Here is a 15,240-nt window from a genome sequence, read left to right on the forward strand (position 1 = left end):
ATATTCCGTGAAACGATGACGGGGCAGACTCGGACTCGGACTGACAGGTGCTACGCAGAAAGAGGCTCATACTGGCGGGAACAGAATCGTAGAGCAAAAAAACAGATGCTGCGCGAGGTTACTGATGCTAGATCCAGCAATGTGTAGACTCCAAAAGTCAGGGTCAACCTAAATTATATCCCTCTAGGCCCAGTGCCAGAAATAGAATCCAGATAACTCGTTAAAATGGTCGCCCGTGCTAATATATATGTATACAGGTCATACATTGCTCTCGCGAAGGCAATGCTCGACTGAGCAATGAATAGAAGAAGCTAAATGCTGGAATAGGCATCAGGCAGTGGCCTCTTCATTCGAGAGATATTAATACCTGACGAAGTGCGTGACCGTTGAGGAACATTCTATCACACTCTTCGCAATAAGGATGGTCCTTCCTCGCCCGGCAATGCATACGCAGCCCATTTTGTGTCCGACAGTCCTTCAGAGACCGGCTGCATTGAACGATGTCATCTCCTGTCCCCTTATGAGTTATCGAAGAAAGGTGCTTGAGTTTAAAAAAGTGAGAATGTGAACGAAATTTGTATGAGGCATGGTAACACATACCTGCGCAAGAAAGCCTTCTCGAAGGAACAGTCTACAGCATTCACTGCAGTAGAAATGATTCTCTTTGTCGCGGCAGTGGGAATGAAGACCTCGTTCGGTTTTGAAGGTCCAATGACAGGCTCGACACTCATACATTGGTGGGGCCGGGGTAAGGGTGCCATACAGCGAGTCACATTATATACCATCCGGGAGGAATAGGAAGTATGGATTCCCCAGAACGTGTAAACCTCAAGGCCCTCGCAATAAATAGCAGTACCTGTGACCTACCTTCGGGCCAGTCACGAAGCATCTATCCTGAATAGCAATCTTTCTCTCGGACAAGAGATGAGAAGACGTCTAGACTCCCAGTGCACACAAGTTTCCCCAGAAGATAGTCCAATAGCAAAGACGTCTGAGGGTGCATCCTTCTACCAAGGACTTTGAGGAAAAGAAACTGGTACTTGGCACACTCATTCGTGAGCAGACGTAAGTATGTGTAATTGAACGACCTCAGGTGGAAGAAGCCGTATGACGATCTAAAGTTATGTCAAGAACCTGTCACAGTAACCCCCACCACTTTCAAGGTCTCATCGACGTCGGTGTAAATCGAAGAACACGAAGCAACTGTGGGATAAGAAACTTAGTAATCGTTTGCAGGCAAAGGACCGTGGGAAAATCGCGCCACTTCCTTACCATCAACTTGATCGCGTCGTTTTAAGGTCGACATAGATCTGTATCTGCGAAGGTAATGAGTAATAACTACGTGGTAAGCAGCATGCTTACAGATACATCATTCGCCTCTATACTCAAGCGTGTATCGATACTATCCTTGCAAAACAGACATAAGACATGTCCATTCACACTCGACATTGACGGTCCACCCAAGTGATTGCTGTTCCCACAACTACTTTCTACTCCTACAGACCCAACGTCTCAGAGACGGATAGCAATGTACCCTGGGCAGCGTTATAGCCATCACCCGGTCAAGAGATTTATGAACGAGAAAGACAAAGGATCCACGACCATGATTAAGGTACATGTCGTCTTTTCAGGATGTCCAGCATGCTCAAATCATGCTTTTTATCAATCTTCCGATATGATCCAACATCATCGGCCCACTTGACCTCCTTGGACACATTGAGATGGATCGGATACCTGACTTCATTCTCCTTCCCAGCCCAGTCAAAGTCGATCAGCCGCACAGTGTCGCCTTCATTGGGTCCTGGCACAATCATAATATTGGGTTCTCGAAGATCACCAAAAACAAGATCCTCCCCATGGAGGATGTTAAGAGCACGCTCGAGGTCACCGGCAACTTTTGGCGCAAGTGCACCGTCAAACATCTCAGTGGCAGCCTCCCCCTCGACATAACCCATCACAACCATTTTCAAGGCACCATAACCAGCACTATCTTTACCGAGGTGTTCACAGTACAAAAGATGAGGTGCCAAGTGGTGTTGCGCAAGCAGTCTATGGGCTTCGACGCCATAAGTCTGGACGAACTTGACAACAACCTTGCTTTTGTCCGTGATGGTCTCGGCGAGGAAGACGACGCAAGCGGGGTCGAGGGGCTTAAGTGGCTGCAAGTACTTGAAATATACCCGTGGCTGGTTGCCATTTTGGAATGAGGTTGGGAAAGGGAAGAAACGGGGGTGGGAGTCGTCAGATGAGAGGGGCAAGTGCACGAGATCTCTGTAATAGTCATCGAGGATGCGTATACCTGCCTTGAGGGCTCGTAGGACGCCAGCAATACGGATGCACTGCGCATCGTTGATGGCAGGGCTGGTTCCGAGCCATATGAAGTCTGTGAGGCGCTGAACTATTGGCTGGGCAGTGAGCACGGCACCCATTACGATCAGCCAAGGACCTGCGAGGCAAATGATGAAGGAAGGACAACAGCCACATTCCCTGAGTTCCTGGTGCTATACGAAATATCGTATAAGAAAACCAAGGACCGGAGTGAATACTCACATCTTCGGACAGCCAGAAATCTATGTATGAACACCCTCCTTCTGTCGTCACATCCCCTCTAGACCCCAACTCCGACTTTTCTTTGACAGTCGCCAGTAGGGCAGTTTGAATAGGAGGAGACATTCGTCTGTGAAGTATCGCATGGTCAGCCGACGTCTTATTCATATTAACGACCTGCGAGAGAGGAAACCCTAGTATTTTGGACAAATGCATAAGGCTCGGAAGAGAGCGACTCCTCTCTATAACTGCAATCCCAGACGCGCTCCTCATCAGCTCGCCGGTCTCCACAACAAGATCTTCCGGAAGGTCACTCGTGTCACCCATAGCGCCAAGGAAATCTGCAAAGACGGGGTGATAAAGTTGAATTGGCGGGGCCACTGTGGGTGTAGAATTGGCAGGATCGTAGCGGCCGTCGAGGATGGCGGCATCACTAGCCTGGTTCTTGATATAATTATTGTAACGGGAATTACTGGATGGAGTGTCTCGAGCAGCTTTGATCGTCCTTTTGTACCCTCGATAGATTTGAGTGAGAGATAACACAAGATACGTGTAGCGTACTCGATAGCAAGTAATTGTCGACATCATCTTCGTCGTTCTCCCGCTTGCGTTTCATGCTCCGGATTTCCAGAATGAAATGCAATTCTCCCGAGTTCAGTCGATCTTGACCGCCTCGATTAAATAGCAGAAAATTCTTGACGTTCTGCCCGGGATCTTCCACTTTTGTGGCGATGGTCTTCAGGTTACCATGCGCCTTATTCAGGCGCTCTGCTAGATGAGTGGCAGCGCCGACTTGGGACACCGGTTGTTTAGCCTGCAAGACCGTCAGCTGTAGAATCCAGAACTGTAGGGTTATGATACGTACTGTCCACAAAACCAGTCCCGAGCGATCAATCTCGCGCTCCGTAGCAATCACTGCTACCAGGTCAGCAATATATGCATCAGAGGGCACACGATATACACGAGCATAACCGCCAATGTCGATTTCTTTGCATGATATTACCCACACATTGAAACTACCGGCCTCAGTTGTCGTCATGGTGGTTCAAGATTAAGAAATCTGAATTATTATTTTCATACTTCGACACCCCTAAACGTTACTGACACCGCAGTTACAGTTATATAAGCCTTCGGCAATATCCGGAAAGGTCATCGAATGACGACGACGTCCAACTCGCCGTCCTTCATTAGGTAAATCGAAGAACACAAAGCAACTTTTGGATAAGAAATTCAGCAATAGTTTGCAAGCAAAGGACCGTGGGAAAATCACGCCACTTCTTTACCACCATCTTGATCGCGTCGTATTAACTTCTACCTCGATATCGTCGACCACGTATTTTCCGGAATCAATCCACAGTAATTCGTTTCTGACCCGATTAGAGGACAACACTGAGTGTTCGAAGGAGCATTTCTGGACATGCTTCGGTGTGTTTAGTATGCTACTAGGTTGAATTGACGGTTGTATTGCAAGCTAAGCTGCGTCGCACTTGTTGACCTAGAAGCTTGGTTTCTGTACCACAAGTCATATTCATCAAGCCTACCAACTGCCTTCAATTGCCTACTTCAACTTGAAGGAACCCTGACCTTGACCGGGATGCTTCGAGGCAGGCAACTTTTCTGTACGTCGTCTGATCTGCTGCGCAATAGCCTCTCAGCTTCGACTTTTCCTGCGACGTAACCATTACCACATGTCAATTATTCTCGGCCCTTGCAGGATGGGTCATGTGTGCCCATGATGCACCTGGAGTCAGAGACGGGGAAAAGGGATAAAAGTTATCTTCCATGAGCCGGTGATTGATTTTCACAGGTTGCTCACCAGTTTAACTGATAGATCTGTCAGATATGACTCCAGCCTTTTTCTATCGATGTAACAGCACGACCGGGGGAACACGTCGGTCGGATATAAGCTCGTCCCGATGAGTAGCCCTATCCAGGGACGCTATGCATCTCTGATCAACCCCTTGCGTACGTTATACTGGTTGCAATGTATCGTTGATGAAAGCGCGATACTCTGGCCTCGACTACAACATCGACCAAAAAGTAAACGCCGGTTCCTCTCTCTCACCGTATTGTGCAGGTTTCGTGGCAGATGAAAACCACGACAAAGATTATCTCAACCTATACTTCGGTGTCGGTGGCCGGAGGCTAGATCATCAATCAGGGAAAAATTCATTCGAGAATCATGACGCGTTAACTGCGTGATCGAGCGGATCACTGCGATCATAAAAGACCTACAAGAGCATTATGTGCATTGCCATACAGTATCACCTAAATGGCAGGCAGATCAAGGAGGGTGCTACGGTAAATCGAAAAGTAGAAGTACCGCATCACCTGGGCCGAAGCAGGAAGTCACCGTGTGGCGTTCGGGTTGTTGAAAATGCAGTGCGTTTGAATTTTCTATTTCGTATAGGCTCTGGGCCTGTTGGAATGCCCTAGCCAGCGTCCTCGAGCATCTATAGCTCTGACGCAGTCATGTGTGATATTCGTCTTGGTGTTGTGGGTTGTAGACGCGTCACTGACATAATCATAATGTCACCTAGACATTCTGTCAACGCGCCACTCAACGCTTTTGCATCTTACCCCAGGCCATGGACATATCTTGCCCTTCAACATCAACCTGCGCTTCCTTTCCTGAGTACACCGCTCGCCGATATGCAGGCGAGTTGGAGTCGCCAGCGTCGAATCAATTCCATCTTTTCTTCAACGGGGACATCCCGTTGTCAGTGCCGTGTCTTCGGGCTCTTTCTCTTTATGAACAAGCCCTGCAGCTTGCGGATGACGAATCGTCGTAAGTTTCAATGGTTTTGTTTTTACTCACCTCGTTCATGTTGAATAACCTCTCGTCCAGATCATCTGACTCTTCGTTATCCCCTCATGCCACTGCCGCCTTTAACGACTTACATCCGCTGACCTCTGCTCAGCTCGCAACCTTTACCTGCCTTGAGATGAAAGCTCTTCTCTCTTCTGATCCAGTCTTCGTTGTCAGCAAAAAATTCTCCACGCTTGATGACTCCGAACCTGACCCAGAACTTTGTCGCAACTTTCTACTTGAAGACCCATGGATAGCAGTACGTGGGATCTACTCCGACTTCGTTGTGTGCTCTGGATGCAGGAGCATTATCGCCGGCGAAGAAGACTACCAACGAGATGTCGAGGCATGGATATCGCATCGAGATTCATGCGCAGGTATAGAGGATAAAATTCTGAACGCTATCGTTCAAAGTTGGGACGCCCTAGACGCGATGTCGCTGATGTGGGAAACGGTACACCAAGTTTGCATGCATACATATCTACCTTCGTTAACAAGTCAACAACAGGCGAGATCGTTATCGTCACGGACTGACGACAAGATCGACCCTCTTCCACATTTCTCAGAAGGGGTTAGAAAGCCCGATCATTTTGAGGTATGTTATTCTCTAACGGGAACTATCTCCGTTGACAGCAGTTTCATGACTACAGGAACGGAAACGGAATGTTACCTTTGTCAGAGAATGGCTGGCCCAAATCGAGTCTTGACCTTTGTAAAGTGCTTGCAAATTGTGTACACGTTTGATTATCTGACGCTGTAATTCCGTGGGCCGAATCGTGAATGACACCAACACCAGAATATGGCAGCCCTATCACCGCGTGATATACTATCAGATCTTCTAGCTAATATAGGCTGATATTCAGTGTCGGATATGACACATGGAACCGCCCTCCGCTCCTTGCAGCTCCGGTTCCCAGGATATCCCATGTTTGATCTCTGGTTGCAATTCGGTCGCGGCCTTTAAAACTCCTCCAATATAGCGTCTTATGAATTCACTCGATTCCCTGTCATGTCCGTGGCTATCGTGACCGGTGCCGGCCAAGGAATTGGCAAAGCAATTGCTCTCAGACTCGCTGACGATGGCTTTGATGTGGCTATCAATGACCTGCCTTGCAAATCAGAAGCACTGGAATTGCTTTCAGCGGAAATCTCGGCAAAGGGTAGGAGGTCGTGCATAATTCTTGCTGATGTGTCTGTGGAACAAGAGGTGGAAGATATGGTGACCAAAGTGGTCACAGAGTTGGGTCGATTGGATGTCGTGCGTTCTAGGTCATTTCTCGATGCGCGTCTGGTCTTCTCATTCGTTTCGTAGATGGTTGCTAACGCCGGAATGGGTTTTGGGCGGCGACTGCTGGACAGTGCGTTATACTGTCGTCATGGAAAGTATTTAATTTTTGGAATTTTGTAGCCCAAATTGAGGACTGGGATCGCGTCCTCAGTGTCAACGCCCGAAGTGTTTTTATCTGTTACAAACTTGCTGCAAAACAGATGATCAAGCAAGGGACTGGGGGTCGAATCATTGGAGCGTGTTCGGTCCTTGGACAGCAAGGTTAGTTTCGTGTAACGCCCTCCATCTAAATACTGATGCCCCGACAATAGGTGGAAGATTCGTTAGCGCTTATAGTGCCTCGAAATTCGCTATTAGAGGCCTTACGCAATGTGCAGGTTGCTGGTTTCATTGACTTTATCTGTACTTTTTGGTGACTTTGTTTCCCTGTCATGTTAGCCACTGAATTTGGAGAATATGGGATCACAGTAAACACCTATGCTCCAGGTACGCCCCGTGATATGCTTGTTTTCTCGTGTCTTAGCTAACATGGGAATAGGCGCAATAGATACTCCTATGAGTAAGCCTTCATGTCGTTAATTTTCGACCATGCCAACCTGGTCTTCGACTACAGTGGTTGAAGCCGCCCAAGATATGGGTGGTGTGGACGCCTTCTACGAGAAGGTAGGTGGCTTACAGACTGCGTCGCACTTCTTAGTCCCTAACTATGTATAAGGAGAGAAACAAAAGCCCGTTGGGAATGATGGGCGAGCCTTCTGATGTTGCTGGTGTTGTTTCATACCTTGCATCGAGAGACGGTCGCTTCGTTACAGGTAGCTAATCTCTTCGCTTTTGCTCCTTAACCTTTACTGAAAAAAATGGCGTCTGCCGCTTAGGTCAAACGGTAAGGTCTTTCTTCTCTTTCGTGCCATTTGGTTCTCACTGTAACTTGAAGATACCGGTTAACGGCGGCAGGTTTTACTCCTAGATGAGGGTAATGTACAAGCTAGTAAAATATTTTCGTCACTGTAAACGATACATGCTGATTGATAGTATTCTTCCCATCACGCAATATCGTTACTAAGTCAGGCTACAGAAGACTTTATCTTAACTTCAGTTGGCTCGACTCTTGTTCATCCACCCGGCGAAATTATTTTGCCCGCGGGATCAGAGTGCCGATCGATCAGCGCGTTAGCGAATACCTAGATGATCGATCGGGGTCGACTTCGAGATTTTTCTATCTATAAGGCAATAATTCATCAATGTTGGACGTCTTTCTGCATGGCTGTTGGTAAGACTTTAATGGAAAGGTCTACACGATCTGCTATACCCACGGATAAAAATATGCATCGTATCTTCTGGTTACCTAATTCAATTCGAGGCTCCACTGTTTCCCCCCCAACAGCCATGACGACCCACGCCCTTCGTGAAGCTTTCAAATCGAACAGAACAGCTTTTGGCACTTGGATATCTCTTCCAGGCTACTTTCATGCGCGAACGGTAGCTCAAGCCAGCACCCGACTCTCGTGGGTAATGATAGACTGCGAGCATGGCCAAGTACCGCTCCACCCAGGCGCCTCCGAGAGCATCGCCGCTATTCATGCCGCAGGAAACGGAGCTCCGAGTGCTTTGGTGCGGGTTCCCGCCACTGGGATCAGTTCAAGCACCAGTTGGCAGATCAAGTATGCCCTCGATGCAGGAGCCCACGGAGTCCTGGTTCCTATGGTATTCTGTCGCTCTTTCAGGTAATTACGTTTTGAGTACAATGAAGCAACGATCTAGGTGTCTTCGGCAGAGAAGGCCAAGGAAGTCGTGATGGACAGCCGATTTCCTCCCGCCGGGAGGCGTGGATTCGGGAACCCCTTCACCCATGGGACGTGGGGTGTAACGGTCCCACAATATCTTGAGTCGGCGAATAAAGAGGTCACTGTTATGGTTCAAATCGAAACCAAGGAAGGGGTAGAGAATATGAAAGACATAGCAGCTGTCGATGGAATTGGTAGCGTTGACTCTATCTACTTACTTCACTTTTACGAACTGACGACTCATAGATGTGCTGTTCATTGGTCCATATGATCTGTCTATATCCCTCGGCTATCCGCCACCCTTGCCGGATCCGCATCCGAGTGTTGAGAACGTGATCAAAGAAATACTTCGCGTAGCTCATTCCGAAGGAAAGAAGTGGTTGGTTGACATTGCGTGTGTGCGTGTCTACGCTTATTGAACTATCCTTAGCGCTATATATTGCACATCGGGAGAGCAAGCTGTGAAGCGGTCTCAAGAAGGCTTTGACATGGTGAGATTCGCGGTCTCTCTAAAACTCGCGGCCCGCGTGAAAGTTTCTCATGGTCCATTTTAGATAAACGTCCTTACTGACGTAGGGGCAATTTCGGACAGTATTTCTCGCCACCTGCAAATAGCTTCCGCTGAACAGGACAGATAATGGACTGGAAAGGCTGATCCAACTTAAAATTGTAAAACAGAACTACCTCACACCCTTCTACTATGTCTAAGCCAGCTTTCAATCGAAAAACAATCCAGAGTTAACTGATATCTATCCGTGATAGGCGTGAGGTTTGAGCAAGTCGATCGAAATTTTTGACTCACGCTTTGACCTGCACATCAATCGCTCAGTGAGCTTGCATCAGATACGCATTTACCACCCACCTGTTATGAGACGTGCTTCACTAGAAACGAGATAAGATACGATACTAGCAATGTCAGTAGGCTCCAGAAGCTGTCCTCTGGCACTCATAGCAATTTGCTATTATAAATATTGTTAATCACCACAGTGTAGCTGAGAAGAACTTCGACTGACCGCATCGTAAAAACCCTTCTCATCTCCTGTAGATTTACCAAGATCGGTAACTGAAGTAGTGGAATATTAGACCGCGGTCACAAGATTCAGAGCAACGTACGCATTTCAGTGTAAGTAGGGCCTTGAGGAAGTATGTTCAGCGTTTTCGATCAGAGGGAAGCTCGATGGACAATAAGATTTACCAGGTGCGTATGCATTCACTGTGATGCCATATGGTCCGAATTCTCGGGCTAAACACTTGCAACATTAGTACTTACGCCGTGCACATCGGGGAAGAACCAACGAACCAGCACTTTGTGTGAAAAGGTGGATGGCACCTTTGGATGCACTATAAGCGGCTAAATCGCTATAACCTGGTACATGTACATCAGTATTTGGATCAGAGACTAGCAGATACACTAACCTTGTTTCCCCGCAATGGAAGAAGCGCCCACAATACGTCCGCCGTTACCTTGTTTGATCATCTGCTTCGCAGCGTACTTGTAGCAGAGGAAAGTTCCCTGTCCGTTTATCGTAAAGATACGATTCCAATCATCCGTGGAAGCTAAACCAACGTAAGTATGTCGACAACACTGCAGGAGCAGCTTGCGGCTTACTGTCCAAGATGCTACGGAAGGTACAAACGCCAGCATTGGCCACCATCTACACCACAGAGTAGTGAGTATCGTAACTGATGCATATGTGGAGGTTCTGCTGACAACGTTCAACGCCCCCAGTTCGTGAACAGTGTTGTCTATGATACTTATGACATCACTTTCAATCGAGACGTCTCCTAGTACGACGCACGGCCTCCTCCCTTTTGCGATAATTTCGGCTGCAAGGGCCTCAAGCTCCCTAGTTTTCGATGGTAGGTCATTGATAGAGACGTCGAATCCATCTTCTGCTAGCCTGAGGGCGATAGCCCTTCCTAGGCCTTGGCAAGAGCCAGTGATCAGAGCGACGCCCTTAGTAGAAGCCATGAGTAGTCGAGTACAGCGAGGGTAACCGCTAGAGTTTATATACCGCCAGGGTCTGGCGCGTGCTGAGTAGCTTGAATTCCCGATCAGGATCATTTTAATTATGATATTGAATTGCCATCGTATCTGCGGGAGCAAGGCCGGTGAAAAGTGTGATCCTACGTCAAAGTGAATCAAACAATAATGAACGCGCAGTCGGATCCAGGAGCCTTCGACGTTATCGTCTACTGAAAGATAGCCCAAGTTACGTGGCAAATTTGCGACGCTAACTTCTATAGGAAGTACCAAGGGAGATAGGGTCAAAAATCGACTCTTGACATCCTGTTCTGACGGGCGGCAAAGCTGACGCCTCTAATAAATCGCCCAATGCAGGTAACGTACCTTGAATACTTTGGAACGTACCGCTTGCGACTCGCCATATCCTGGTAGGGATACGTTCGTGTAGGAAGCCTGTACCAGAATTAAAGCACTAACGGATCGATCAGATGAACTAATCATCAAGAACTGGAGTTAAATCGAACCCCTACAGGTGTTTCAGCGCCGTCAAATGCGAGGAATTCGACTCGGACGAAGGACGTGTCGTACAGGTGAAGCTAACTGGATCATATGGAAGCTGCCATTCATTATTATTTAAGCACCGTGAGCAGCGAATGCGAAAGATCTGGAGGGAAATACATGAAGATTGGCTTGTATATGGACATAGGCACAATGCACCCAAAGAGGCGAGCTGAGGACTAGAGACATTCAGAGGCCTGGAAACAGAGGATCCATTCGATAACAAGCCTGTATCCAATATAGATATGCATTTGTATTAGCATTTGGTTGCAATGAACTCGTAAGGACTTGCAACTAGCGGGTGAAACGAGACGAACCGGCAAATTTACCTAAAGCTAATAGTAAAGTTACTAGCCGATGGGTCACATGATCACCGGCACTCAGCGTTCCGAATCCGATTCCCAAGTTCCAACCGTCAAATTCCAACCTCACTCCAGGAATTTTGTAGCAGATCTCAGTCGGAAGATGGAACAGACGTCTACCGGAACCAGACTTTGCTTCAAACACTCTTTAAAAAGCTGCCCAAATCAGTGACTGAAGCGCTCGATCGGATTCGGTTACTCTATGAACACTTGACCTCGTCCAGCGAACATGTGAGCGAGAAGTTTCGGAATTAGCGGGTACAACGTTTCCTGCCGAGCTTCAACGAATTCGACTGCGCCCTATGGTAGCGCCTATTTTCGAGGTTCATAGTACGTAACTTCCAATGATCTCGTCCACCACGAGACCCAGAAGTGCATAGCGAAATTCGGGGTGCAAATGACCCAGCCCCTCCTGGAATACTGGGCCACGGGTGCCGGTCATATGATGCTTTACCCCCCGGACCCACATCTGACTCTAGACAGCTCCAGGAATGCTATTCTTTCCCACCCATCCGCTCTTGGATACGTACCACCACCATCCCATAGGACGCACACAATCTCTCTTCCGCAATGTCAACTGAAGTTGCTACCCCTGCTACCATCGAAGTCAACGATGCGTATTTCTGCACTCATTTCAAGGAAGTGGTTAGTAGCTTATCTTCGTCGCTGTTATCTTGGTCGTCTGACGATGATCGTAGTGTGCGGTCTGTGGGTACGATGGAAGAGAGGAGAATGATGCGTTCTTTGGAGTAGGTCGACTTCGTGATTTTCCGTTCTTATCGTTGTTGACTGCATTCGTGCTAGTTTTGATCCCATCGACCGCGAGGGCATCGAATGTCCCCCAGCCATCATCAACAAAGATGGCGTCTATCAGTGCAAGAAGCATGCCTTAACAGGTTAGGAGGCGCTCCTTGCTACCATAGGTTGTGCTGACTGTTATCGAAGGTTGTAACCAGTGCTACGGATGGAAGAAGCAGATTAATCGGGCGAGGACGGCAGCAAAGAAGGCTGGCAAGAAGTAAAGCGAATGAGTTGCCGTGGCACGAGGACCTTGATGTAACGTTGTCGCCTTGGTGGGACAATTGCGGAAGTCTCAGAACTTACACTTTCGCACCAACGTGCAAATCTACACATGAATCTCCGTAGAGAAACGAATTCTAAGCAGTCTATAGTTCAATAAGACGACTATGTGATGGAAAATCTTGCAACTCTGTATCGTCTTCATCGGACCGAACGGTGGCAGTCTGAATTGTTCGAAATGTTAGGTCATTTGTGGGAAAGCCTGCGGAGAATATTCCAACAGTCGCCGTCTGATGCAGAATTCAACATGAGCCGAGACATCCTGGTCACAGAAATGCTTGGGCCGTTATTAGCTTTGATGCATGACAAATCATGAAAACACACCAGCTGGCAAACGATGAGAGAGATCCAACGGAGAAAGAACGGCTGTGGCGGAAACCGGATGATAAGAAGGATTACACCCAGGAAAAGAGCTGCTTACTGGAGCTAACTGAAAAAGAGACAAAGTTAAAAAGTGCGGTCATGTAAATGCCAAAAAAAAAAAAAACGCAACATAAAATGTAATAATATTAGATAAATAGCAAGGGCCCATGACGCTGCAAGAGTAGCTGTAGCGTGCTGCAAGCTGGAAATACCGACAAAATGGCCTTACGCGAAATATATAGCGCCTGATAAATCCGCCTCAGAGTTGGGAGATTCCAAGATCCAGTGAAAAGTTGCTCACCATCTCGAAGGATAAGAGATAGAATGTCAGGCGTAACACGGTTCCGTCGCTCTTTGTACGTTTTAAGAGCGTCCAAACTAAAGAGAATGGTATCGTATATGAAGAGGGCCTCCCCACGCCGACGCTATTGCCTGTAGGATGAATTCATGCTTCGCTGTCCAGATGCGATGCAGTCAGAAAAACTGCTTACGGATGGCGCTGGGAAGTCCAAGTTAGCGATGAAAGACCTTGACCGACGGCGAGACGTACGTATCTCGGTCCAAACCAATGTGACAACCAGACGAAGGCTTGAAGTCGACATATTTTTGACCGAAGAGAGACCACTGGACATGAATCAGAAGGGAATCTCTTGACAAGACATTCTGACACGTACGCAAGAAACGCCGGCCAGAATGACGGCACTCGCCATCATTATAAACAGAGAATACGCAGGTTACATGCATAAATAGCGTATATTCGCATCGTTAAAAGAACTGCGAGGAACATCAGTACTAAACTTAGGAAGCGTGAGATACTTACTGCAAACAATAATTTGGCTGATGATTAGCAGCGCTTGGCGGACCAAGTTGTAGTGTCCACAGCTGATTTGGTGGACGATATCAACTTTATACCACCAAGAAAACTCTGATAAACCCACCTCTATAAACTTATTAGCTGTCAATTGAGACTACTAGAGTGGGAGTGCGCACCGTCACAGATAATGTGTGAACGAAAGCACTGTCACACATATGTTCCCAAAAATGCGAGATATCTGTTCAGAAAGAACAATCGAGCACTGGGTTGTTTTGGGCTGCTTCCATAGATACTCAATCTCAATGTCTACACCAAGTCAAAACAGCAAAAAACGAGAAGGGAGAAAGACGGACCGAAGGTAATGAAATGATCCCAGTACACGAAAGCTAAACGTGTACGTTAGCGACATCCACCACTAACGAACGCGATCGAACGAACACATAGCGATCATGTGCAGGTAATTGTGAAACAATCTACATCAATCATCTTAGCGCTTGCGCCACCAGAAGAAGGAAGTAGCTACGTGCATTTGTTCAGTAGACGACACATTGTCAGACATAGTAGTGGTGAGTAGTCAGGAAGAGAAAAAAATTCGAATGAGAAGCAGGGGCGTCAAGCATCGAGATGTCGTGTCCGAAAACGATGACAAGGACGGGACAGTATCCTAGACTCCCCGATCCGAGGGGGGGAAAAAGTGGGTGAGCGTCCAGCCGTCAGCCGTAGAAGGTGAGTCCAGGTAGTATCATATAGCCGAGAAGTCCGATCCGTCGCTAGATGTCAAAGAGCTTATTAGTCCAACTAGACGCGCGGTTCTAGTGAGATCTCACCCGGAACGCACCAGAGAGAAGCTTGACACAACTAAAAAGTGCAGCTCCGTATTTACCTGCAGACGGTCGTTTTAAGAAGCCTCGGCTCCGGCACGGATCTGATTCTACATCGAGGCCCACAGAGAAAATAATATATCCTGGGAGAAAGAACCAGGAGCAGTACGGCTACCGCCACTTCTTCGGGCGGAAAAACAACATGAGAGCGAAGATAAGCTGAGAGATGACGCCGCCGTCATTCAATTTGACCATTGTCGATTTTTTCCACGTGGTTTGGAAAGTCGTGCCGATCGATGGCTCCAGACTCGGAGGCAATCTTCCGTTGATTAACAGTGATCAGCAACTCCCACGACCAACCTGGCATCAAGTATTTTAATGTTGCGTTGCATCCCACAACTGTCAATGTTTGTCAACGTATGGACATTTTTGTTTGTTCAACAAGATCCCAATATCAAGCTGGCGCAAGTGAGAGATGCTTATGAGCAGCATATTCACTTAAGCTCTTACTACCCATGGATAACATGGACAATGAGCAGGCTTGGGAAATGTAAGTCCACCAGTTTCATTCAGCAACGAATTGATGACGATTTGTCCGTAGATTGGCTTCATGGGTATCTTCAAATAATATCACTCTGTATGTCCGCTTCGCTACCCCAGGATTCCAAATATTAATGCTTACCGTTTTGTCGCATTTCCAGCGTTTCTGTACTTGGGACCATCTGATACACCATCGGTATGACTATCCCCCGTTGCCATGCTACTCAGTCTGACTAGTGCAGATGATGAACTCCGTCTACTCTGGAGTAAACCGAAGAACATTTGGTTCTTATTTATTTTTCACCAAT

The 15,240-nt window shown here is 47.5% G+C and overlaps 7 protein-coding genes across 7 annotated transcripts; 4 read left to right on the plus strand and 3 right to left on the minus strand.

Moving 5' to 3' along the window:
- Positions 1 to 1,607: 1,607 nt before the first annotated feature.
- EV420DRAFT_1280649 (uncharacterized protein) lies at positions 1,608 to 3,132 on the minus strand (the record flags this gene model as incomplete). The annotated part of the gene is made up of 2 exons (XM_060468213.1): positions 1,608 to 2,501; positions 2,551 to 3,132. The coding sequence occupies 2 exons, from the start codon at positions 3,130 to 3,132 to the stop codon at positions 1,608 to 1,610; spliced, it is 1,476 nt and encodes a 491-aa protein (XP_060322612.1).
- A 2,003-nt stretch (positions 3,133 to 5,135) lies between these two features.
- Positions 5,136 to 6,063, plus strand: EV420DRAFT_1651959 (uncharacterized protein; the record flags this gene model as incomplete). Its single annotated transcript, XM_060478600.1, has 4 exons — positions 5,136 to 5,335; positions 5,396 to 5,810; positions 5,865 to 5,951; positions 6,007 to 6,063. 4 exons carry the CDS (start codon positions 5,136 to 5,138, stop codon positions 6,061 to 6,063), a joined length of 759 nt encoding a protein of 252 aa, XP_060322613.1.
- A 143-nt stretch (positions 6,064 to 6,206) lies between these two features.
- EV420DRAFT_163749 (acetoin reductase family protein) lies at positions 6,207 to 7,647 on the plus strand. Its single transcript, XM_060476708.1, has 8 exons — positions 6,207 to 6,614; positions 6,669 to 6,714; positions 6,765 to 6,905; positions 6,956 to 7,021; positions 7,083 to 7,130; positions 7,183 to 7,203; positions 7,258 to 7,307; positions 7,360 to 7,647. Exons 1-8 carry the CDS (start codon positions 6,366 to 6,368, stop codon positions 7,462 to 7,464), a joined length of 726 nt encoding a protein of 241 aa, XP_060322614.1. The 5' UTR covers positions 6,207 to 6,365; the 3' UTR covers positions 7,465 to 7,647.
- Positions 7,648 to 8,030: 383 nt separating this feature from the next.
- On the plus strand, positions 8,031 to 9,066 carry EV420DRAFT_1280643 (Pyruvate/Phosphoenolpyruvate kinase-like domain-containing protein; the record flags this gene model as incomplete). Its single annotated transcript, XM_060468211.1, has 5 exons — positions 8,031 to 8,348; positions 8,406 to 8,622; positions 8,675 to 8,807; positions 8,859 to 8,919; positions 8,983 to 9,066. 5 exons carry the CDS (start codon positions 8,031 to 8,033, stop codon positions 9,064 to 9,066), a joined length of 813 nt encoding a protein of 270 aa, XP_060322615.1.
- A 78-nt stretch (positions 9,067 to 9,144) lies between these two features.
- Positions 9,145 to 10,400, minus strand: EV420DRAFT_1651962 (acetoin reductase family protein; the record flags this gene model as incomplete). Its single annotated transcript, XM_060478601.1, has 10 exons — positions 9,145 to 9,177; positions 9,231 to 9,238; positions 9,291 to 9,387; positions 9,442 to 9,491; positions 9,542 to 9,562; positions 9,624 to 9,671; positions 9,729 to 9,794; positions 9,845 to 9,985; positions 10,038 to 10,083; positions 10,140 to 10,400. 10 exons carry the CDS (start codon positions 10,398 to 10,400, stop codon positions 9,145 to 9,147), a joined length of 771 nt encoding a protein of 256 aa, XP_060322616.1.
- A 1,396-nt stretch (positions 10,401 to 11,796) lies between these two features.
- On the plus strand, positions 11,797 to 12,514 carry EV420DRAFT_1631874 (uncharacterized protein). The gene is made up of 4 exons (XM_060476169.1): positions 11,797 to 11,959; positions 12,013 to 12,063; positions 12,120 to 12,210; positions 12,260 to 12,514. Exons 1-4 carry the CDS (start codon positions 11,885 to 11,887, stop codon positions 12,334 to 12,336), a joined length of 294 nt encoding a protein of 97 aa, XP_060322617.1. The 5' UTR covers positions 11,797 to 11,884; the 3' UTR covers positions 12,337 to 12,514.
- A 12-nt stretch (positions 12,515 to 12,526) lies between these two features.
- EV420DRAFT_1588010 (uncharacterized protein) lies at positions 12,527 to 14,616 on the minus strand. The gene is made up of 11 exons (XM_060474852.1): positions 14,401 to 14,616; positions 14,114 to 14,342; positions 14,010 to 14,044; positions 13,754 to 13,877; positions 13,578 to 13,639; positions 13,551 to 13,554; positions 13,432 to 13,459; positions 13,304 to 13,381; positions 13,059 to 13,167; positions 12,883 to 12,952; positions 12,527 to 12,760 (listed from the first exon to the last, which is right to left on the minus strand). The coding sequence occupies exons 2-11, from the start codon at positions 14,128 to 14,130 to the stop codon at positions 12,661 to 12,663; spliced, it is 627 nt and encodes a 208-aa protein (XP_060322618.1). The 5' UTR covers positions 14,131 to 14,342; positions 14,401 to 14,616; the 3' UTR covers positions 12,527 to 12,660.
- Positions 14,617 to 15,240: the final 624 nt, after the last annotated feature.

Source organism: Desarmillaria tabescens (assembly GCF_030435595.1).
Source record: "Desarmillaria tabescens strain CCBAS 213 chromosome Unknown EV420scaffold_109, whole genome shotgun sequence".
Lineage (NCBI taxonomy): Eukaryota > Fungi > Basidiomycota > Agaricomycetes > Agaricales > Physalacriaceae > Desarmillaria > Desarmillaria tabescens.